This window comes from Mizuhopecten yessoensis, unplaced genomic scaffold, assembly GCF_002113885.1.
Source record: "Mizuhopecten yessoensis strain PY_sf001 unplaced genomic scaffold, ASM211388v2 scaffold715683, whole genome shotgun sequence".
Lineage (NCBI taxonomy): Eukaryota > Metazoa > Mollusca > Bivalvia > Pectinida > Pectinidae > Mizuhopecten > Mizuhopecten yessoensis.
The window spans coordinates 3,409-29,541 of NW_018479739.1; the positions used below are offsets into that span (position 1 = coordinate 3,409).

The 26,133-nt window shown below is 36.8% G+C and overlaps 1 protein-coding gene across 4 annotated transcripts; it reads left to right on the top strand.

Annotated features, from left to right (window-relative positions):
- Positions 1-774: 774 nt before the first annotated feature.
- Positions 775-25,201, top strand: LOC110441188. Of its 4 annotated transcripts, none has more exons than XM_021484291.1 (5): positions 781-1,369; positions 4,700-4,814; positions 5,247-5,379; positions 14,214-14,266; positions 24,289-24,375. In XM_021484291.1, the coding sequence occupies exons 1-4, from the start codon at positions 1,060-1,062 to the stop codon at positions 14,241-14,243; spliced, it is 588 nt and encodes a 195-aa protein (XP_021339966.1). In that variant the 5' UTR covers positions 781-1,059; the 3' UTR covers positions 14,244-14,266; positions 24,289-24,375. The 4 variants fall into 4 exon arrangements, with proteins under 4 accessions (XP_021339967.1, XP_021339966.1, XP_021339965.1 ...); XM_021484290.1 differs by lacking the exon at positions 14,214-14,266 and adding an exon at positions 24,557-25,201 and having other exon boundaries at positions 790-1,369; positions 24,289-24,484; XM_021484292.1 differs by lacking the exon at positions 5,247-5,379 and having other exon boundaries at positions 775-1,369; positions 24,289-24,320.
- Positions 25,202-26,133: the final 932 nt, after the last annotated feature.

A 26,133-nucleotide genomic window follows, 5' to 3' on the forward strand; every position in this document is an offset into this window, starting at 1 on the left:
AAATTATAATATTTGGCTGGACATAAAATGGGATAGAGCTCACCAAAGTTTGCAAATGAAAATGACCTCAACCTACTTTAGAGGTCACAGAGGTCAACAACATTTTAATGGATTTGAGAACTAAAAGGAATGGATTTATAAGATTTGGCTGGTAGCTTTTTGGAATAGAGCTAACCAATTTGAGAAGGAAAATGACATTGACCTACTTACAAGATCACAGGGGAAAATATGTCAAGCAACTTCTGAAGAAGAATCAAAAAGCATAGAATCTTATAATAATATTTTGCTGGTAGTTTCAACAGGTGGAGCCAACAAAGTTTGCGAGGGAAATATTTTTAGTGCAATATAATATTTATTGAGAATATTTTGCTATGACTGCTTAAATATTCAGGTGAGCGATACAGGCCCCCTTGGGCCTCTTGTATTTAAAATGTTGTACAAATTTTGCATGTTTTCCTTATTAAAAGTGTCACTACGCTTACTTCATGTATATTTTATGACATATTTAGTATCAAAATAGCTAATTTTATGCACTGTACACTATCATAATTCCCCCGGTCACTCAACCTGGTGTTATACAAGGAGGTCCACTACTGTTATCAGTAATAATTATGAATAATCATTCATGCAGTTATTGATAATTTTTATGTATGTACATATGGCAAAAGAATATTGTTGAATTTGTGAGTTTGTTTTGGTGTGTTTTACAATAAATAATCTATTTACACAATAGAAATAAATTCATATTATATCTGTAGTTTGATCCTTTCTTATTGTTGCCATTCATTTTCGTGATACAACAGAATGCCTGACACTCTTAGTCTTAGCCACTGCGCGACAGTGTGGGCTTCCTTATTTTAACCTCAATTCCCTTAAAATGATTGTAAAACTCACAGATTGGTCTCCAAGAATTCTGGCATACCAAAATGGGATTTCACCATTGACTCCTATATAAATTTTAAAGTAACTCAAAATCAAAGCTTCATATTAAATGTTAAACTGTTTTATTGCCAAAAACTTCACAAAGACTAATTTCTTTCTTGGTTTAACAGTCCATCCATGAGGTCAGGAGATGTTACTCCTGTAGACTTTTCATCAGATGGCAGTCCTGTGTCCACCCCAGGTAATTCTCCTTATGGAAGTGTCAACGACCTGTCCAAGATTGATGACAGTCAGAATGGGAACAAGAAGGCTGTTACAGGTCAAAGTGACAATCCTAGTGGTCCTCTTCTTCAGCTTCCTGGTCAAAGTGATTCATACAAACACTATGGAAGTAACAGGAAAAACAACGAAGACAAGGACAAAGACTTGCATGATGTTAAAATCTCTGAAACAAGTACCGATATAGATCGTGTCACCTTACAGAAAGGTATGATGTCATACATTTATAGTAGAAATTCACCCTTGTGAAACATTTAATAGAAGGAAAAATTTGCATTTTTTGGGCAATGAATAGTTCATTATTCCAAAATGAAAATAAATTTCAAAACAATAAAGGAGCTGTAGAATTTGCACTGAGCCTAGACAAAATTCACATGCTGCATTTTGTCTTCACTTTCCTTCAGATAATGTTTGCAGTAAAGGACTATGTATGGTTTGGGCGTGTTTTGGCCCCCAAATGCGTTAAAATTCAAATATCTTAAATTTTTTACACAACTTCTTCTCAATAACCAAAATGCCCAGGGTGATGATATTTGGCCAGTAGCATGCTGAGATAAAGGGCTACAAAGTTTGTTCAAATGAATGACCTTCACCCATATTCAAGGTCACATGCTGGGATGAAGGGCTACCAAGTTTGTCCAAAAAAATGACCTTGACCTTTATTCAACGTCACAGGGGTCAAATAAACTTTTCCTTTAAACGAACAAATATGAATATGAATATGAATAACGAACAAGGATAGAGCCATGATATTTGACTGAAAGCTTTGTTGGTACGAGCCCGACAAAGTTTGAGAATGAAAATGACCTTGACCTTAAAAGAAGAAGTTTTTTTTTTTTTTTTTTACATATTTGACCCTTATGACCTTGAATATGGGTGAAGGTCATTTATTTGAACAGACTTGGTAGCCTTTCATATCAGCCTACTACTGACCAAATATCACCAAACTGGTCCTTTTGGTTATTCAGAAGAAGTTGTTTAAATGTTTTAAACACATTTGACCCCAATGACTTTAAATATAACTGAAGGTCATTCATTTGAACAAAATTGATAGCCCTTCATTCAAGCATGTTCCTGGCTAAATATCATCATCCTTGGCCTTCTGGTAATTGAGAAGAAGTTGTTGAAAGATTTTAACATATTTGACCCCTGTGACCTTGAAAATGGGCAATGGTCATTCATTTGAACAAACTTGGTAGCCCTTCATCTCGGCATGCTACTGGTCAAATATCATCACCCAAGGCATTTAGGTTATTCAGAAGAAGTTGTTTAAATTAAATATTGACGACGGGCGGAAGGACGACGGATGCCACACCACTGATTAGGATCTTCCTTCAGTAATTCATAAGCTGTGAAGTACCAAATAAAAATATATTCCAACAAAGACCTGTAATGTATAAAGTTATGATATTGAGCATAGCTAAATAAATTTTAACTATTCCATCTTTTGAAAGTCATGGATGTGAGGTAAATCCATGTGATGGATTTAGGCCTATTGGGCCTCTTGTTTGAAGTGTACATATTATACTGCTGTACTGAAAGTTTTTAGCTCACCTGTCCGAAGGGCAAGTGAGCTTGTGTCACGGTGCGGCGTCCGGCGTCCGGCCCTCTGTCCGTCTGTCTGTCTGTCCATCGTTTGTCAACTTTTCCTTTAAATGAACAAATATGAATATGAATAACGAACAAGCATAGAGCCATGAACTGAAAGCTTCATTGGTAGGAGCCCGACAAAGTTTGCGAACGAAAATGACTTTGACCTACTTTCAAGGTCATAGGTGTCAAATATGTCAAACACCTCAAACGACTTCTCCTGAAGAACTGAAAGGTATAAATCTTCATATTTGGATGATGGCTTCCTGGGATGGAGCCCAACAAAGTTTGGGAATGAAAATGACCTTGACCTTCTTTCAAGGTCACAGCAGTTAAATATGTCAAAGGCTTCAACCGACTTCTTCTGAAGAACTAAAAATTATAGAACCTTCATATTTGGCTATTGGCTTTCTGAGATAGAGCCCGACAAAGTTTGAGAATTAAAATGACCTTTACCTACTTTCAAGGTAAAAGCAGTCATATATGCCTAACTTTTTAAATGACTTCTTCTGAAGAGCTTAAAGGTATAAAACCTTCATATTTGGCTGTTGGCTTCCTGGGATGGAGCCGACAAAGTTTGAGAATGAAAATGACTATGACCTACTTTCAAGGTCACAGCGGTCAAATATGTCAAACGCTTCAAACGACTTCTTCTGAAGAACTAAAAGGTATAGAATCTTCATATTTGGCTGATGGCTTACTGTGATGTGGCCCGACAAAGTATGAGAATGAAAATGACCTTGACCTACTTTCAAGGTAACAGGGGTCAAATGTGTCAAACTCTTCAAACGACTTCTCCTGAAGAACTGAAATGTATATAATCTTCATATTTAGCTGGTGGCTTCCTGGGATAGAGCCCAACAAAGTTTGAGAATTAAAATGACCTTGACTTACTTTCAAGGTCACAGCGGTCAAATATGTCAAACTATTTGAACGACCTCTTCTGAAGAACTAAAAGGTATAGAACCTTCATATTTGGCTGTTGGCTTCCTGAGATGGAGCCCGACAGAGTTTGAGAATGAAAATGACCTTGACTTACTTTCAAGGTCACAGCGGTCAAATATGTGAAACGCTTCAAACAACTTCTTCTGAAGAACTAAAAGGTATAGAATCTTCATATTTGGCTGGAAGCTTCCTGGGATAGAGCCCTACAAAGTCTAAGAATGAAAATGACCTGTTACATGTGTTAAATATGTCAAAAACATCAAACAACTTCTTCTGAATAATCGAAAGGCACAAAATTATAATGTTTGGCTGGTGACTTCCTGGGATAGATAGAGCTCACCAAAGTGTGTAAATGAAAATGACCTCAGCCTACTTCAAAGGTCACAGAGGTCAACAACATTTTAAAGGATTTGTTCTGAAGAACAAGCATTTTGGAATAGAGCTGACAAAGTTTGAGGAGGAAAAAGACATTGACCTTCTTACAAGGTCATAGGAAAAAATATGTCAAACAACTTCTGAAGTAGACCCAAAAAGCATAGGCTGGTAGTTTAACAGATGGAGCCGATAAAGTTTGCGAGGGAAATATTTGAAGTTCAATATAATATTTAATGAGAATATTTTGCTATGACTTTAATATTCAGTTGAGCGATACAGGCCCTCTGGCCCTCTTGTTATGATGTAAATGGTCTGTTCACAATAAAGTTATATATAGGTGAGCAGTTACGCTCAAGGGCCTATGATTTAAAGAAATAAATTCATATATTCTATACCTGTAACATTTCACTGCAGTTTCTTTTTCACATTTTTCGTCCTCCATAATGAGGGCTAATTTATCATTACAGCAAACATTTGTATACAACATGATAAACATAGTAACTAAATGTGAAAAGCAAATTTAACATTGGGCAAAACTGGATTTTATCGTTGAAGGGCAAAAATTTGACTGGGCGAAAATATACTGGTATAGAATAAATGAGATGATAACTGTTGCTTTTCTTTACAGAGTATGGTATAGGACTTGGTGTGTCACTCCTTCGGAGGGACACTAACGGATTCAGTCACATTTACATCCAGGACATTGCTCAGGGATCAGTGGCAGATAAGGATGGGCAGCTTAGGTCAGTTTAACATTAAAACATTGAATGTTGTTGTGGTGATGTGCAAGAGGTGATGGATTGAAAATTTTCCAAATTTTGTGTTGACTAAATCAATGAACAAAATATGCGTAATCAAACAATTCCAATGCAAAAATAAATCCAAAACAAAGAGGAATACAGACCACATTCTGAGTGAATGATTATGAAAACTAATACCTCACAGGAAATTATTTTCCAAAGTGATAAGATATGGCTGTGATGTTTGTTAGTAATAGCTGTTCAAGCAATTTAGGTAGATAAATATCCAGTCATTTCACAAGTATAAAGTAAATTCTCAAGGAAATAACTCTATCGCAAATCACAGGTACCGTTAACATGTAAAGTAGCATATAACCTTAAATATATCTATAGTTCTAAAGTAGACGAATCATTGTTTGGTTTACTTGTTCTCAGGAAAGGAGATATGATTGTGAAGGCAGGGGGGCGGTCACTACAGGACATCACCTTGCTGGATGCATACCAGGTGTTTCGTACCCTCCTAGCTGGACCAGTCACACTGTTGATTAGACGTGGCATCAAATTCAAGGTGCACGTCCTCTAATTTTTAGCTCACTTGGTCCGAAGGACCATAGTGAGCTTATGCCGTGGTGCAGCGTCCGTCTTCAACTTTTTCTTTAAAACGCATCTCCTACTGAACGCCAGTGAAGATTTCAACCAAATTTAGTCCGAAGCATCAGTAGGGAAGGGCAATCATTTCTTAAATAAATGAGGTTGGTTCGACCACTGAGGACAGGGGGGTGGGGCCCTGAAGGGGAACTTAGCTAAACTTTCTTTAAAATGCATCTCCTCCTAAACGCCAAAGAGGATTTCAACCAAATTCAGTCTGAAGCATCAGTAGGGAAGGGTAATCATTTCTTAAATAAATGAGGTTGGTTCGACCACTGAGGACGGGGGGGGTGGCGCCCTGAAGGGGAACTTAGCTAAACTTTCTTTAAAATGCATCTCCTCCTAAACGCCAAAGAGGATTTCAACCAAATTCAGTCTGAAGCATCAGTAGGGAAGGACAATCATTTCTTAAATAAATGAGGTTGGTTCGACCACTGAGGACAGGGGGGTGGCGCCCTGAAGGGGAACTTAGCTAAACTTTCTTTAAAATGCATCTCCTCCTAAACGCCAGAGAGAATTTCAACCAAATTCAGTCTGAAGCATCACTAGGGGATGGCAATCATTTCCTAAATAAATGAGACTGGTTCAACTCCTGGGACTAGGTAGACCGGGCCCTAAAGAGGAAAATTATCTAATATTTTGCTATAAGACGTTAATTTCCCCTAACTGCCTGAGTGGATTATACAAAATTTGGTCAAAAACATTATTGAGGAAGAACAAACATTTCTTAATTTAATGAGGTTGGTTTGACCCCTGCGGTCCTAAGAAATGGTACAGCTAGATTATTATATTCTATGGTGTAGTTTTCATAAATTGTTAAAAATTGGTTTCTAGGTTTATAAAAGCTTATAGTTGAATGAAAATTAAAGTATTGTCTAATTACACCCTGTAATATGACGTATTACTTATTTCAAAATCTGTTAACATGGCAACTCAATTGAGGCCTCTGATTAGTTGTAAGTCAGATATTGTGGTACCAGCTGGGTTAGAACATAGATCTTGTCTGGTTATGAGGAAATTTCATATTAAGATGTACTAATGCATTCAGTTGTAATAACTTAAATATAAAACCACCCAGGCACCCACACAGGCACCCACCCAGACACCCATCCAGACACACACCCAGATACCCACCCAGGCATTCATCCAGGCATCCATCCAGGCACCCATCCAGGCTATGAACCCACCACCCATCCAGGCACCCTTCAAGGCACCCACCCAGGCACCCATCCAGACACCCATTTAGACACACACCCAGACACCCACCCAGGCATCCATCCAGGCACCCACACATGTACCCATCCAGGCACCCATCCAGGCATCCTTCAAGGCACCCACCCAGGCACCAATCCAGGCACCCACCCAGACACCCACCAAGGCATACACCCACGCACTTACCCAGGCACCCATCCAGGCTATGTACCCATCCAGGCACCCATCTAGGCACCCATCCAGGCACCCATCCAGGCATCCAGGCTATGTACCCATTATTCATCCAGGCACCCATCCAGACACCCATCCAGGCATCCACCCAGGCACCCATCTAGGCATCCAGGCTATGTACCCATCATTCATCCAGGCACCCATCCAGGCACCCATCCAGACACCCATCCAGACACCCACCAAGTCACCCACCCAGGCACCCATCCAGGCTATGAACCAACCACCCATCCAGGCACCCATCAAGGCACCCACCCAGGCACCCACCCAGACACCCACCCATACACCCATTTAGACACACCCAGACACCCACCCAGGCATCCATCCAGGCACCCACACATGCGCTCATCCAGGCACCCAACCAGGCACCCATCCAGGCTATGAACCCACCACCCATCCAGGCACCTGTCAAGGCACCCACCCAGGCACCAATCCAGGCACCCACCCAGACACCCACCAAGGCATACACCCACGCATTTACCCAGGCACCCATCCAGGCTATGTACCCACCACCCATCCAGGCACCCATCCAGGCACCCACCCAAGCACCCAACAAGTCACCTACCCAGGCACCCATCCAGGCACCCATCCAGGCATCCAGGCTATTTACCCACCACCCATCTAGTCACCCATCCAGACACCCAACCATGCACCCACCAAGTAACCCACCCAGGCACCCATCTAGGCACCCATCCAGGCACCCACCCAGGCACCCATCCAGGCATCCACCAAGGAATACACCCACGCATTTACCCAGGCACCCATCCAGGCTATGTACCCCCCACCCATCCAGGCACCCATCCAGGCACCCACCAAGGCACCCATCCAGGCATCCAGGCTTTGTACCCACCACCCATCCTGGCACCCACCAAGGAACCCATCCAGGCACCCATCTAGGCACCCAACCAGGCACCCACCCAGGCACCCATCCAGGCATCCACCCAGGGAAGAAAGGCTACCAAGTTTGTGCAGATGAATGACATTGACTAATTTTCAATGTTGCTAGGGTCAAATTTGTCAATATCTTTGTCAAAAACAACTCCTCTGAATAACCTATAGACCCAGGGTCATCATATTTGACCAGGAGCATGCTTGCATGTAGGGCTACAAAATTTCTTCAGTTGAATGACATTGACCTTCTTTCAAAGTCACTGGTGCCAATTGTGTAAATAACATCTAAACGACTTCTTCTCCATACCCAAAAAGCCCAGTGGGCTGACATTTTGCAAGTATCATGCTAGGAAGAAGAAATATCAAAGGTGTTTAAATGAAAAACCTTGACTCACTTTCATGGTCACTTGGGTCAAATGTTTTAAAAGTATTCAAACCACTTCTTATCAATAGCCAAAATGCACATGGTGAAGATTTTTGATCAAAAGAATGCTGAGGTGAAGAGCTACCAAGTTTGTTCAAAGGAATGACCTTTTCCCTCTTTTTAGGTCATAGGGGTCAAATATGATAAAATCTTTTCAACAACTTCTTCTGAATATTCCAAAAGATCAGGGATGTTAATATCTTTACAGTAGCATGCTGGTATAAAGAGAAATGAAATTGTTTGAATTAATGACCTTGACCTACTTTCAGGGTCACTGGTGTCTTGCGTGTTTAAACATTTAAATGACCTCTTTTCAATAACCAAAAGGCCCATGTTGCTGATGTTAAGCTAGTTGCATGCTTAGATGAAGTGCTGTTAGGTTTGTTCAACTGAATGACCTTTGTTAGACTTTCAAGGTCACATGTGCCAATTTGCCAATTTTTTAGCTTACCTGCCCAAAGGGCAAGTGAGCTTATGCAATGGCACAGCGTCCGTCATTTGTTTGTCAAATTTTACTTTAAAATGCTACTAGTCCTGAACGACGTAGTGAATTTAACTAAATTTTGTCTGGGGCATCCTTGGGCCAAGGGCACTGAATTTGTATAAACAATGGGTGTGGCCCCCCTGGGGGCAGAGAAGTGGGGCCAAAAGGGGAAATAGAGGTAAAACATTTAAAATCCTTCTTCTACCAGAGGTATTCATGGCTTTTTAGGTCACCTGATCAGCTTTGCTCAAGTAACTTGAGCTTTCCGTCCGTCGTCGTCGGTAAACTTTTTAGGTCACCTGAGCTTTGCTCAAGTGACCTATTCCAATCGCTTTTCGTCCGTCGTCGTGCGTCGTGCGTCGTGCGTAAACTTTTACATTTTCAACTTCTTCTCAAGATTCAGTGGATGGATTTTTTTCAAACTTGGTCAGAATCATCCTTGGTAGATGAGGCTTCAAAATTGTAAAATTGGGATTCCTACCCCAACCCCTGGGGCCAGGGCGGGGCCCCAAAGGGAAAATTATCCAATATTTCAAAAATCTTCTTCTCCAGACTCAGAGGTACTACCGTAATTTTCTCTACTTGGAGAGAAAGATCATCAGGGGCTTTACTTAAATTGTAAATTTCAGGACCCCCGAGCTATCCGTTCTCCCTTGGGGAGGGGGTAAAGTTTACTATAGTTTATATAGGGAAATAACACTTTTGGGTATATTTTGACAACTTTCTGTAGGAAATTATTTTTACTTGGTGAGAATTATCCTTGGAGGTAGATGGTTTCAAATTGTAAAATTGAGATTCCTACCCCGACCCCTGGGGCCAGGGCGGGGCCCCAAAGGGAAAATTAATCAATATTTCAAAAATCTTCTTCTCCAGACTCAGAGGTACTACAGTGATTTTCTTTACGTGGAAAGAAAGATCATCAGGGGCTTTATTTAAATTGAAAATATCAGGACCCCGAGCTATCCGTTCTCCCTTGGGGAGGGGTTAACGTTTAATATAGTTTATATAGGGAAATAACACTTTTCGGTATATATTTTATCCATTTTCAGCAGAAAATTGCTCAAACTTAGTCAGAATCATCTTGGGTAAATGAGAGTTTTACTTTGTAAAATTAGGATTCCTGCCCCATCCCCAGGGGCTAGGGCGGGGCCCCAAAGGGAACATTTACCAATATTTTCAAATTCTTATCCATTGATGACATGACAAGTATTGTATTTCACTTAGTTTACATGCTGATTTTCACATCACATCTAAACAATAAAATAAAGCTACCAGTACCTATGATATAACTCAGGTGACCACTAAGGCCCTTGGGCCTCTTGTTACATTTTCAACTTCTTCTCAAGAACCAGTGGATGGATTATTTTTAAACTTGGTCAGAATCATCCTTGGTAGATGAGGCTACCAAATTGTAAAATTGGGATTCCTACCCCAATCCCTGGGGCCAGGGCGGGGCCCCAAAGGGAAAATTAACCAATATTTCAAAAATCTTCTTCTCCAGACTCAGAGGTACTACAGTGATTTTCTCTGATCATCAGGGGCTTTATTTAAATTGTAAATTTCAGGACCCCCGAGCTATCCATTCTCCCTTGGGGAGGGGGTAAAGTTTACTATAGTATATATTTGGAAATGACACTTTTGGGTGTATTTTGACAACTTTCTGTAGGAAATTATTTTTACTTGGTGAGAATTATCCTTAGAGGAAGATGGTTTCAAATTGTAAAATTGAGATTCCTACCCCAACCCTAGGGGCCAGGGCAGAGCCCCAAAGGGAAAATTAACCAATATTTCAAAAATCTTCTTCTCCAGACTCAGAGATACTACATTCAATTTCAGTGCATAAAAAGAAAGATCATCAAGGGCTTTACTTAAATTGTAAATTTCAGTACCCTTGAGCTATCCGTCCTCCCTTGGGGAGGGGGTAAAGTTTACTATAGTTTATATAGGGAAATAACACTTTTGGGTATATTTTATCCATTTTCAGCAGAAAATTACTCAAACTTAGTCAGAATCATCTTTGGTGAATGAGGGTATTACATTGTAAAATTAGGATTCCTTCCCGATCCCCTGGGGCTAGCGCGGGGCCCCAAAGGGAAAATTAGCCAATATTTCAAAAATCTTCTTCTCCAGACTAAGAGATACTACATTCAATTCCAGTGCATAAAAAGAAAGATCATCAAGGGCTTTACTTGAATTGTAAATTTCAGGACCCTTGAACTATCCGTTCTCCCTTGGGGAGGGGGTAAATTTTACTCTAGTTTATATAGGGAAATAACACTTTTGAGTATATTTTATCCATTTTCAGCAGAAAATTACTCAAACTTAGTCAGAATCATCTTTGGTGAATGAGGGTATTACATTGTAAAATTAGGATTCCTTCCCGATCCCCTGGGGCTAGCGCGGGGCCCCAAAGGGAACATTTACCAATATTTTCAAATTCTTATCCTTTGATGACATGACAAGTATTGTATTTCACTTAGTTTACTTGCTGATTTCCACATCACATCTTAACAATAAAATAAAGCTACCAGCTAGCATTCAACAATTCTAGCACTGCCCAGTCACATACTCATTTACAGCTGAGGGGCAGGGCCAAATAGGGGAAATAAAGGTAAAACCTTTAAAATCCTTCTTCTACCATAGGGGTTTCAGGATTTTATCTCCATTAAGTTGTCTAGTAGTGCCTGTTACTATTAGGGTGTATTCATTAAAACAAGATGGCCAACAGGGCGCCAGCTGAAATTTTGACATTTGAAGTTTGTTCTCGCTTTATCTCCAGAAATACTGGATGGATATCTCTGTATGTACATACAGTACCTACCATGGAGTGCTATATCTTTACCTCATATCAAGTACTTTGAACATATTCAGATGAGCGATACAGGCCCTTTGTCCTCTTGTTAGAGCCCCGTATCAGAGATACGGGTTCCCTATAGTAATCACTCTGTTCGTCCGTCCGTCCGTCCGTCTGTCTGTCCATCCACAAATTTTGTTCCTGGCCAATAACTTTATATTTATTGACTGATTTACATGAAACTTGGTCAAGATGTTCAGTTTGCATAAATATGCACTGAGATAAAATGTAAGGGTCAAGGTCATTAGATTCCATGGTCAAGGTCAAATTTTGCATCGTTTCACCGATGAACATTTTGTTATGACATGATGAAGCAAAGTTGATCAGAATTAAACAAGGAGTCAACTGAGCAAAGATCAAGGTCATCGGGTCAGAGGTCAAGGTCACTGGGTCAAAGGTCAAATTTTGTAGTTTTTCACTAATGAGCAATTTTATGACATTATGAAGCAATGTTGGTCGGAATTAAACAAAAAGACACACTGAGGTAAAAAGTCAAGGTCAAAGGTCATGGTCATTAGGTTCAAAGGTCAAGGTCAAATATTGCATATTTTCACTGATGAACATTTTGTTATAAACAAAGTCAACTGATCAAAGGTCCAGGTTCCGGGGTCCAAAGGTTCCAGGTCAAGGTCAAGTTTTGTATTTTTCACTGGTGAACATTTTGTTATGATATTATGAAGCAAAGTTGGTCGGAATTAAAGAATAAATCAAGTGACCAAAGATCAGGGTCACTGGGTTAAAGGTTAAGGTCATTTGGTTCCTCTGACTTTGACTCTGGCTCTTGATGGGAGAGGTATTTAAGGTAAAATAAAACAAATCAAAGCTACCAAATGAGTATTGCATCAGTATTTACATTTCTGTTAGCCCAGCAAATATGAGGTGGAAAGAAACAAGACACATCATAGTACATGTAAAATGTATATTTTGCTTCCTTGCAATTTTTTTTGAAGTCCAAATGTCAAACGTCAAGCTCATTTATATGGGCATATTGCCTCTTGATGATTATGGGAGATATATTGCCACTAGACGGAGCCCTTACCGATCTGTCAGCGTTCTAGTTTAACATGTTGTTTAATCAGGGGTCATATGTAATGATAAATTGATAATTTTGCCTGAAGCTTAATTTTTGGTCCATTTAATTATATGTGACCTTTCATGTACCTTGTATGTAGTTGTGCTTTTGCAAGTCATACTGATGCTTATGATGTCTTGCAGTTCTTGGATAAACTTTATTTATGTTACGACGATTATAAAACATTTCAAGCTTATAATACTTGTGTTAATCATTGTTGTTGGGCTGAATGAAAATGTGCAGGTTTTTAAATATGAGAGGAAACCAGAGTACTTGAAGGAAACTCACTTGGTCAGGCAGGTAACACCATACCTTTTCACATCTGATCAAGGTATCCGAGATAGTTTGTGTAAAGGTGAATATGCTATTCACATCATCTAGGATACCTTTCACAAACTATCCAGGATACTTTGATTGCATGTGAAAAGGTATGGATCACCTGCCTGACCAATTAGGGTTTTCTGCAGGTACACTTTACTGTGACATCCAACCATCCTTCTTGATAACTTGAATTCTCACAATTTTTTTTAAAGGGTAATGGGTATACTGGAATGAAACTGTCTCTACCTCTGGCCTATTGATCCTATCTGAATTAAACAAATCCCTCTATTTTGTCACATTTGCTTGAAAGTCTTTGGACTTCTATCAACTTTTTGTCCCACCATCATCCCATCAGGTGGGCTATTCAAATCACCCTTCGTTACTGGTCTGTTGTCCGTCCGTCCTTAAATAATTCTTGTTTATCTCAGAAAGTAGTAGAAGGATATATCTCAAAGTTGACATGAAGGTTCCCCATAGTCCTTAGTTATGCATGTTGAATTTTGGGACCAATCTGAAACCAAGATAACTGACAGGTGGCCATCTTGAATTTTTAGAGATTCAGTTTGTTAGCACTACTTCTCCAAAAGGACTAAAGGAATCTTTCTCAAATTTCACCTGAAGGTTCCCGATGATCACTAGTTTTGCATACCAAAGACTGATTAGAAGACCAAGATGGCCGATAGGTAGCCATCTTGAATTTTGAGTGAAAAAAGTTTGTAAGTGCTATTTCTCAGAAAAAATACTGGAGAGATATTTTTCAAATTTAACTTGAAAGTTTCCCATGGTCCTTAGTTATGCATATACATTTTTTGGACTGTTTGGATGAGAAATCATCTGTCTGTGACACCACTTTTAATTTTGTAATCATTACAACTATTCAGCATTTTGCATATAGTTTAAGCACTCCTTTTAAAATAACGTTTGTCATAGTGGCAAATAATATATGGCATTATGAGGTTTAAGTTAATGTACAAGATTCATGTTTAAGATTTCAAACATGGGACTGGGTAAGAGTACCTCTATGGAAAATGAAGAGCAAAGATGGTTAAAGCACATATGTTTTGTAGATCTGATAAAGATCCTTTCATGGTTGGTGCCAAGATCATTCTAGGATCTCCTGTTAAAGTAATTGTAAATTATGTGTATCATACATATCTAATCAAACTATTCTGGTTTATCAGTTTAGATAGCGATATGTGAAAGGTACTATGAAGATTTGATTTCCTGTTTTAATTTTATCATAAAAAGCTGTTATATTCCACTTGTAGGGTAAAGACGAACTATATAAGGTTTTGTGAAGCTGTGACTATTAATGTCAAAGGTATTATAATTGAGCTTGAATACATCTGTTGTTTTGTTACTTTATGCTACTACATGTCCTATGACCTTTCTGTGACCTGTGTGTGACTTTCTGCCTGCAGTAGATGTATTCGGATGCTATGGTGGCATATTTCTGCCATTGTTTTTCGACTTTCAAGTTACTTATGTTGACATAATTTTTAAAAGATGTCAACATAATCCATGATTCTAATTCATTTAAGATGTAACACAGCATTTGATTGGTCAATCAAAATAATTTGCAACAGATAAACCACGATATACTATCCACCCTGACTGAACCTGACACGTCAGGAATTTGATTATTCATGAGGTCAAGAACAATAGCGTGACCCAAAAAGGTTAAACATATTTCGCCTCACTTTGAATATTTCTAACGTCACCAATCCAGAGCAGAGAGACCCAGAATTTGAAGAAAAAACACTCAAAAACATCTTAAAATCGTCATTCTTTCTGTGGTTTTGGTTGATACGAATTAGAATGGAATAACCCTACCGATTTTGAAATTTGCGGCAGTATATTGCAGCAATAACATTTAAATTGTGTCAACATATTGTTATATTTTCAAAATTATGTCGAAATCGGTAACTCGAAAGTCGAAAGTCGATGGCAGAAATATGCTACCATAAGATGCAATTGAAATGATAACACAATATATACCAGCTATATATATATATATATATGTATCAACACCTGATTTATTTTAATAGAAGATGTTATAGTCTCATTCAGACTGGTTTATTACCTCGCTAATAAATCTATCATCACTACAACTGTGGAGCAGTGATAGCATATATCCTGTTTCGTCCATCTGTCCATCTTGTTTTGACCTAAGTAGCTTCACTGTTACGTTACATTGCTCTGTTAACTTTGTACTGCGCCTGAACATTCAGATGTTCAGGTGTAGTATGAAGTTAACAGAGCATTGTAACAGATGATTTTAATCAGACTGGTTTCTGCCTTGCTTTCTTTATTACAATATGAATCTTTCAAAAGTCAGGTCTAGTGTTTCTGTAATTCTAAAATACCATATTTCCCTCTTTTTCAAACTTGACTCCCATTTTTAGCTCACCTGTTCCAAATTAAAGAACCAGTGTGATTTTGCAGTGGTGCAGCATCTGTCAACCGACTGTCTGTCTGTCAACTTTGACTTGATTTGGCCTTGAGCATCAATCCTTGAGCAAAGGGGACTAAATGTTTTATAAACAGAGGGTGTGGCCTCTCTGGGGGCAGAGGGGCAGGCCTGATAGGAGAAATTGAGGTGAATGTTTAAAATCCTTCTTTTTCTGAATGATTGAAGAGATTTTTTTTATAAACAGAGGGTGTGGCCTCTCTGGGGGCAGAGGGGCAGGCCTGATGGGGAAATTGAGGTGAATGTTTAAAATCTTTCTATTTCTGAATGATTGAAGAGAATATTTAGCTCACCTGGCAGAAGTGAGCTTATGTCGTGGTGCGGCGTCCGTCGTCCGTCCGTCCTCGTCCGTCAACTTCTTCTGAAGAACGGACAGGCCTAGAGTCATGATATTTGACTGAAAGCTTTGTTGGTAGGAGCCCGACAAAGTTTGAGAGCGAAATTGACCTTGACCTACTTTCAAGGTCACAGGGGTCAAATATGTCAAAAACTTCAAACGACTTCTTCTGAAGAACTGAAAGGTATAGCATCTTTATATTTGGCTGGTGGCTTCCTGGGATAGAGCCCAACAAAGTTTGAGAATGAAAAATTAGATTGACCTACTTTCAAGGTCACAGGGGTCAAATATGTCAAAAACTTCCAATGACTTCTTCTGAAGAACTAAAAGGTATAGAATCTTCATATTTGGCTGATGGCTTCCTGGCATGGAGCCCAACAAAGTTTGAGAATGAAAATTACCTTGACCTACTTTCAAGGTTATAGGGGTCAAATGTGTCAAACACTTCAAACGACTTCTTCTGAAGAACTGAAAGGTATCAAATCTTTATATTTGGCTGGTGGCTTCCTTGGATAGAGCCCAAAAAAGTATGAGAATGAAAATTAGTTTGACCTACTTTCAAGGTCACAGGGGTCAAATGCTTCCAACGACTACTTCTGAAGAACTGAAAGGTATAGAATCTTTATATTCTTGGCTGGTGGCTTCCTGGGATAGAGCCCAACAAAGTTTGAGAATGAAAATGACCTTGACCTTCTTTCAAGGTCACAGGAGTCAAATGTGTCGGACACTTCAAACGACTTCTTCTGAAGAACTGAAAGGTATAGAATCTCTATATTTGGCTTGTAGCTTCCTAGGAAAGAGCCAAACAAAGTTTGAGAATGAAAATGACCTTGACCTACTTTTCTGGTCACATGAGGCAGATATGTCAAACGCTTTAAACGACTTCTTCTGAAGAACTGGAAGTTCTAAAATCTTAATATTTGGCAGATGGCTTCCTGGGAAAGAGCCAAACAAAGTTTGCGAATGAAAATGACCTTGACCTACTTTCAAGGTCACAGCGTTAAAATATGTCAAACAGTTCAAACAGCTTCTTCTGAAGAATTAAAAGGCATAAAATTATAATATTTGACTGGTGAACCTGGGATAGAGCTCACCAAAGTTTGCGAATGAAAATGACCTCAACCTACTTTAGAGGTCACAGAGGTCAACAACATTTTAATGGATTTGTTCTTGAGAACTAAAAGGAATGGATTCATAAGATTTGGCTGGTAGCTTTGAAATAGAGCTAACCAATTTGAGAAGAAAATGACATTGACCTACTTCAAGATAACAGGGAAAAATATGTCAAGCAACTTCTGAAGAAGAATCAAAAAGCATAGAATCTTATAATAAAATTTTGCTGGTAGTTTCAACAGATGGAGCCAACAAAGTTTGCGAGGGTAATATTTTTAGTGCAATATAATATTTAATGAGAATATTTTGCTATGACTGCTTAAATATTCAGGTGAGCGATACAGGCCCTCTTGGGCCTCTTGTATAAAACATACAGCTCATCACTCTACATAAAAGACCTCATTCTCTTTCTTCAGCGACCAGGTAGCTAAAGGTGGCATTTGACTTCCGTCATAATCCCTGTCACAGTCTTGTAATGATGTTTAAAATTAATCAGTTTATTATTATTTATTGAATGCCCATCAGACATATAGTTAGGAGGAATAAAAAAGATTCTATCAGAAAGGAGGTCTGCAGGTCAATACAGGTAGGCTAGGAACACTGCTCCAACAGTACATTTAGTTCAACAGTACATCTGGTTCAACAGTACATGTAAAAAAAAAATGAAGCTAAAGAAATACAGAAAATGGCCAATTCTTTGTCATTTATACCAGAGGAGACAATTCCTTAGATTTTGTAAAGTACAGACATCAACAAAATTGTATATTTGGATGCTCTATTTGGTTATGTTCTTTACTTAACACATATTATATATTTGGAAGCTCTATTTGGTTATGTTCTTTACTTAACACATATTATATATTTGGACGCTCTACTTGGTTATGATCTTTACTAAAAACACACATTATATATTTGGATGCTCTATTTGGTTATGTTCTTTACTTAACACATATTATATATTTGGAAGCTCTATTTGGTTATGTTCTTTACTTAACACATATTATATATTTGGACGCTCTACTTGGTTATGATCTTTACTAAAAACACACATTATATATTTGGATGCTCTATTTGGTTATGTTCTTTACTTAACACATATTATATATTTGGAAGCTCTATTTGGTTATGTTCTTTACTTAACACATATTATATATTTGGATGCTCTACTTGGTTATGATCTTTACTAAACACACATTATATATTTGGAAGCTCTACTTGGTTGTGATCTTTACTAAACACATATTACATATTTGGAAGCTCTACTTGGTTGGGATCTTTACTAAACACATATTATATATTTGAACACTCTATTTGGTTATGTTCTTTACTAAACACTTATTATATATTTGGACGCTCTACTTATTATATATTTGGATGCTCTACTTGTTTATGATCTTTACTAAACACACATTATATATTTGGACATTCTACTTGGATGTGATCTTTACTAAACACACATTATATATTTGGATGCTCTATTTGGTTATGTTCTTTACTTAACAAATATTATATATTTGGACGCTCTACTTGGTAATACACATTATATATTTGGAAGCTCTAGATCTACTTGGTTATGATCTTTACTAAAAACAAATTATATATTTGGAAGCTCTATTTGGTTATGTTGTTTACTTAACACATATTATATATTTGAACGTTCTACTTGGTTATGATCTTTACTAAACACATTATATATTTGGAAGCTCTAGATCTACTTGGTTATGATCTTTACTAAACACTTATTATATGTTTGGAAGCTCTACTTGGTTATGATCTTTACTAAAAACAAATTATATATTTGGAAGCTCTATTTGGTTATGTTGTTTACTTAACACATATTATATATTTGTAAGCTCTATTTGGTTATGTTCTTTACTTAACACATATTATATATTTGTAAGCTCTATTTGGTTATGTTCTTTACTTAACACACATTATATATTTGGACGCTCTACTTGGTTATGATCTTTACTTAACACACATTCTATATTTGGAAGCTCTACTTGGTTATGATCTTTACTAAACATATATTATATATTTGGAAGCTCTACTTGGTTGTGATCTTTACTAAACACACATTATATATTTGGACATTCTACTTGGATGTGATCTTTACTAAACACACATTATATATTTGGAAGCTCTACTTGGTTGTGATCTTTACTAAACCCATATTACATATTTGGAAGCTCTACTTGGTTGGGATCTTTACTAAACACATATTATATATTTGGACGCTCTACTTGGTTATGATCTTTACTAAAAACAAATTATATATTTGGAAGCTCTATTTGGTTATGTTCTTTGCTTAACACATATTATATATTTGGACGCTCTACTTGGTTATGATCTTTACTAAAAACAAATTATATATTTGGAAGCTCTATTTGGTTATGTTCTTTGCTTAACACATATTATATATTTGGACGCTCTGCTTGGTTATGATCTTTACTAAACACATATTATATATTTGGAAGCTCTATTTGGTTATGTTCTTTACTTAACACATATTATATATTTGAACGTTCTACTTGGTTATGATCTTTACTAAACACAAATTATATATTTGGAAGCTCTATTTGGTTATGTTCTTTACTTAACACATATTATATATTTGCACGTTCTACTTGGTTATGATCTTTACTAAAAACAAATTATATATTTGGAAGCTCTACTTGGTTATGATCTTTACTAAACACATATTATATATTTGGACGCTCTACTTGGTAATGATCTTTACTAAACATATATTATATATTTGGAAGCTCTACTTGGTTATGATCTTTACTAAACACATATTATATATTTGGACGCTCTACTTGGTTATGATCTTTACTAAACACATATTATATATTTGGAAGCTCTACTTGGTTATGATCTTTACTAAACACATATTATATATTTGGAAGCTCTACTTGGTTATGATCTTTACTAAACACATATTATATATTTGGACGCTCTACTTGGTTATGATCTTTACTAAACACACATTATATATTTGGAAGCTCTACTTGGTTATGATCTTTACTAAACACATATTATATATTTGGAAGCTCTACTTGGTTATGATCTTTACTAAACACATATTATATATTTGGAAGCTCTACTTGGTTATGATCTTTACTAAACACATATTATATATTTGGAAGCTCTACTTGGTTATGATCTTTACTAAACACATATTATATATTTGGAAGCTCTACTTGGTTATGATCTTTACTAAACACATATTATATATTTGGAAGCTCTACTTGGTTATGATCTTTACTAAACACATATTATATATTTGGAAGCTCTACTTGGTTATGATCTTTACTAAACACATATTATATATTTGGAAGCTCTACTTGGTTATGATCTTTACTAAACACATATTATATATTTGGAAGCTCTACTTGGTTATGATCTTTACTAAACACATATTATATATTTGGAAGCTCTACTTGGTTATGATCTTTACTAAACACATATTATATATTTGGAAGCTCTACTTGGTTATGATCTTTACTAAACACATATTATATATTTGGACGCTCTACTTGGTTATGATCTTTACTAAACACATATTATATATTTGGAAGCTCTACTTGGTTATGATCTTTACTAAACACATATTATATATTTGGACGCTCTACTTGGTTATGATCTTTACTAAACACATATTATATATTTGGACGCTCTACTTGGTTATGATCTTTACTAAACACATATTATATATTTGGAAGCTCTACTTGGTTATGATCTTTACTAAACACATATTATATATTTGGACGCTCTACTTGGTTATGATCTTTACTAAACACATATTATATATTTGGAAGCTCTACTTGGTTATGATCTTTACTAAACACATATTATATATTTGGACGCTCTACTTGGTTATGATCTTTACTAAACACATATTATATATTTGGACGCTCTACTTGGTTATGATCTTTACTAAACACATATTATATATTTGGACGCTCTACTTGGTTATGATCTTTACTTAACACACATTATATATTTGGACATTCTACTTGGTTGTGATCTTTACTAAACACATATTTATATATTTGGACGCTCTGCTTGGTTATGATCTTTACTAAACACACATTATATATTTGGACACTCTACTTGGTTATGATCTTTACTAAACACACATTATATATTTGGACATTCTACTTGGTTATGATCTTTACTAAACACATATTATATATTTGGACGCTCTACTTGGTTATGATCTTTACTAAACACATATTATATATTTGGACATTCTACTTGGTTGTGATCTTTACTTAACACTTATTATATATTTGGACGCTCTACTTGGTTGTGATCTTTACTAAACACATATTATATATTTGGACATTCTACTTGGTTGTGATCTTTACTAAACACATATTATATATTTGGACGCTCTACTTGGTTGTGATCTTTACTAAACACATATTATATATTTGGACATTCTACTTGGTTGTGATCTTTACTTAACACTTATTATATATTTGGACGCTCTACTTGGTTGTGATCTTTACTAAACACATATTATATATTTGGACATTCTACTTGGTTGTGATCTTTACTAAACACATATTATATATTTGGACGCTCTACTTGGTTGTGATCTTTACTAAACACACATTATATATTTGGACACACTACCTGGTTATGATCTTTACTAAACACATATTATATATTTGGACGCTCTCCTTGGTTATGATCTTTAATAAAAACATATTATATATTTGGACGCTCTACTTGGTTATGATCTTTACTAAACACACATGTTATATATTTGGACATTCCACTTGGTTATGATCTTTACTAAACACATATTATATATTTGGACGCTCTGCTTGGTTATGATCTTTACTAAACACACATTATATATTTGGACACTCTACTTGGTTATGATCTTTACTAAACACATTATATATTTGGATGCCTTACTTTGTTTTGATCTTTACTAATTAAACACATATTATATATTTGGACACTCTACTTGGTTATGATCTTTACTAAACACATGTTATATATTTGGACGCTCCACCTGGTTAGGATATTTACTAAACACTAACTGTATATTTGAACGCTTTACTTGGTTAGGATATTTACTTAACCCAGATTGCATGTTAGATACATGTTATATGTTCCTTTTATCAGTTACTACTTACCTATCCATTAACTATCAGTGTATGTGCATCTTTCAAATTCATTTTTCAATGTTTAATTTCCATGTCTCAAGTTCAAGGGCACCAATAAAATAGTAACAATTTCCTTTTTTAGCTCACATGGCACAAAGTATGGTTTATTGTCTGTCGTCCATCAAGGGGTCCAAATGTGTTAAAAGCTTTAAAACAACTTCTGATAGGGTAGTATAAATTTGCATTCAGAAAATTTTCCCATGATTGCACAAATATTCAGGTGAGTGATAGTCGTCCGTGGTCTGTCGTCGGTCCTTAAACAGTTCTTGCTGTAGCTATTTCTCAAAAATGACTGAAAGGATCTTTCTCAAATTTGATATGTAGGTTTCCCTTGGTCCCTAGTTATGCATTTTCACTTTTGAGATTGATCAGATAAACAGATTGACCGACAGACGGCCATCTTGGGTTTTCACAGTGAAAGTATACATGTAGAAGGGCTCTTTCTCAGATTTGATATGTAGATTCCCCTTTGTCTTTACTGTGCAAATCTATTTTTGAGACTCATCTCCGAAAGATTTTATTTTTCAAATTTTTTATATAAGTTCCACTTGGTCTGTAGTTGTGCATGTTTACTTTTGAGACTGATCAGATAAACAAAATGGCCAACAGGCATCCATCTTGGATTTTGATAGTTATTGCTATTTCTCAGAAATTATTGGAGGGATCTTCAAATTCGATAAGTAGGTTTCCCTTGGTCCATTATTGTACATATTTACTTTTGAGACTGCATGATGGAATAAACAAAATGGTCGACAGGCATCCATCTTTGATTTTGACAATTAAAGTTTGTTATCACTATTTCTCAGAAGGTATACAGGAGGGATCTTTCTCAAATTTGATATGTAGGTTTCCCTTGGTCCTTAGTTGTGTATGTTTTATTTTCAGTGATTATGAAAAACAAGAAGGCCACAGGAAGTACTTAACAGATCTTTCTCATATTGCAATGATCAATATTGAAATATTGCTATTTCTTTTACATTTAGAACTGTACTAGTGAATATGTGAAATGACAAACCACTTTGAACATTTTCGTTTATGAACAGCAGTTTGAAATTTAGATTAAAATGTACCTAAAGGTGTGTGTACTATTTATTTAAATGACTCAATCAAACAGATTAGAGAGAGAGAAAAAAGAGAAAAGATTGAACTGAAAAAGAACAAAGAAGATGGTACAATGGTTGGCCCTGTAAACAGAGAGTATGGCACACCCCTCTGGGGGCAGAGGGATGGGGCCCATAGTAAGAAATGTTTAAAATCCTTCTCTTTCAGTTTTATTGGAGGATTTTAATGAAATTATGTGTAGAGCATTCTTAGGCAAAGGGGACAATGAGGGACAGGTGTTGCCGAGAGAATTAAAGAGACAATATTTGGAAATAGTTGCAGTATTATATTTAATTAGAATATTTTCTAATGGTTGCTTCATTATCAAGGTGAAGGAAACAAGCCCTCTGGTTTGAAAATGATTTAAATAAAATTCTGACGAATGATTTGTTGTAGAAATACTTTTAGAAGTTACCACCATTCAATTGGAAAAAAGAAGTTTGATTGGTGCTATGACTTTTTAAGTTACCTGAGCTTTAGCCAGGGCCGCCATTTTGAAAAACTATTTCAAACTTAAAGTCAAGTTCTGCTAGGCCGATTGAACTCAAAATTTGTAGGAATGATTGACTCATGGTCCTGACAAATCGTTGTTATTTTTCGGGTCGATCAGAAATCAAATATGGCCGCCACAGCCGCCATTTTGAAACACTATTTCAAACTTACAGTCAAGTTCTGCTAGGCCAATTGAACTGAAACTTTGTAGGAATGATCAACTCATGGTCCTGACAAAGTTTTGTTATTTTTCAGGTCGATCAGAAACACAATTTGGCTGCCATGGCCGCTATTTTGAAAATACCTATTTCAAAGTTCTAATAGGCCGATCTAACTGAAAATCGGTCTAGGAATGATCAGTCCTGACAAACTTAAGTTAACGTTATACTTAACAATTTTTTACTCAAATTGGTACATATTTCAACAACAAAAATAAATACTGTAGGACTCAGGTGACCAATAAGGCTCATGGGCCTCTTGTTGTATATGTAAGTAGCTATAGTTTCCCTTAGTGAAATAACCTGTTGTGATATATGAAAGTATTGGTATTATGTTTTGAAGAAGGTTTCAAGTCATGTATTATACAAAAATTGTTAAGTTTAGTGACAACAAGTATCACATGACATGTTATTGGTCCTTTACAGCCTAGAACAATCCACCTTTCCCCCAACGCTGCTGGCCAACTCATCACCAACTATGAAAAGGAGCAAGGTCTCGATATGCTAACAGAGGAGGCCAGATGTCAACCATGTTATCTACCATCAGAGGGTACTATTTGCCAGCCATGTTATCTACCATCAGAGGGTACTATTTGTCAGCCATGCAAACCACCATCAGAGGGTACTATTTGCCAGCCATGTAATATACCATCAGAGGGTACTATTTGTCACCCATGCAAACCACCATCAGAGGGTACTATTTGTCAGCCATGCAAACCATCATATGAGGGCAGCGGTTGTCGGAGTGGGACATTAAAAGCTTCATTGAACTGTGCCATTTGTGAGCCACTTAATTTACAATCAGAAGGCCCTTGTTGTCAGACTTTAAATCTACCACTGGAAAGTGTATCTGGACAGCCATCAAATCCACCTATTTGTCAGCCATATGGTCTGATGCCTGCTCAACTTATTACTGACGGTTTGTCTCTAGAGCAGTCACTTAATGAGGATGATTTTCTTGTATGATTGTAGATGGCTTTCAGAATATCATTCTTCTGCCTCACTTATGATTGGAATACTGTGAAGGAGGTCAATATGGGAATCTTGTACAAAGACGTTATAATGTTAGATCAAGATTACTTGAGTATTGAAATGTGACTATGAAAGATCTATTCCAGGGTGATTTTTGATGTTCTGCTCCTTAGAGACATTTTCCTGAAGAGTTCCACACTAATTTAGCTACCATATATCCTTAAATACATTACACTGACCAATATGAATTAAAGATTGAGAATGTAAAGATGCATGAAAAATCATAATTTTGGACAACAATAATTGTGTTATAGAATGATTTGTTGTTTTAATTGTCATGTCTACATTTGTGAGAATAAAATATGTTATGCTAGAATGTGTTAATTTCTGTTTTTGTTGAATTAATTTATTTCCTAAAAAATGAATATTTATTAAATGGAGTGTTTTCCTTCTTACATATTATAGTTAAGTGCTGGTCAGTATTGTTAGACCAATTTCTGTTTACTTTTTATGCTCCTTGTCTTGAACAAACATTATAAAGCTCCCTGAAATAGAATTTGACATTGTCTGGGTCATAAATTCTGACTTGCCGAAAAATATAACATAATGCAATTAAAGGCGGTGTCTTGCATACCACTTCACTGTCTGTATGCCCAAGGTCACATTAAGGTCAAAGGTCAAATTCAATGTCTGGGCTGAAACTTATAACTCTTCAAAGATATCTCAGTGAAATGTAAAGGGATAGATATAGGATGGCAAAGCCATGTGTCGGGTACTATGATTGGGTCTGTTCACCAAAGATCAAAGTCACATTATTGAGGTCAAAGGTTGAATTCAATGTCTTGGCCATAATGTCTGGCTCCCTGAAGATAGCTCAATGAAGTTTAGGGAAAGGTCAAACTCAGTTTCCGGGCCATGAACTTGTGTAATATAATAGCACAGTGAAATTTCAGGGATAAAGATACATAGGATAGGAAGGCAGTGCATCACATACCACTTCTAGGTCTGTATGCCAAAGGTGAAGGTCACATTTAGGTCACACTTACTTCCAGTCTTTGTGACCTTTTCGTTGATCATATCCATCATGTTAAGCTCACTTGGCCCTTTCCTGGCGCAGTGTCTGTCATCTGTCCATCAACTTTTTAGGTCACCTGAGCTTTAGCTCAAGTGACCTATTGCTATCCGTTTTTGTCCGTCGTCGTCCGTCGTCCGTCGTCCGTTAACATTTTACATTTCAAACTTAAAGTCAAGTTCTGCTGGGCCGATTGAACTGAAAGTTGGTAGGAATGATCGCCTCAT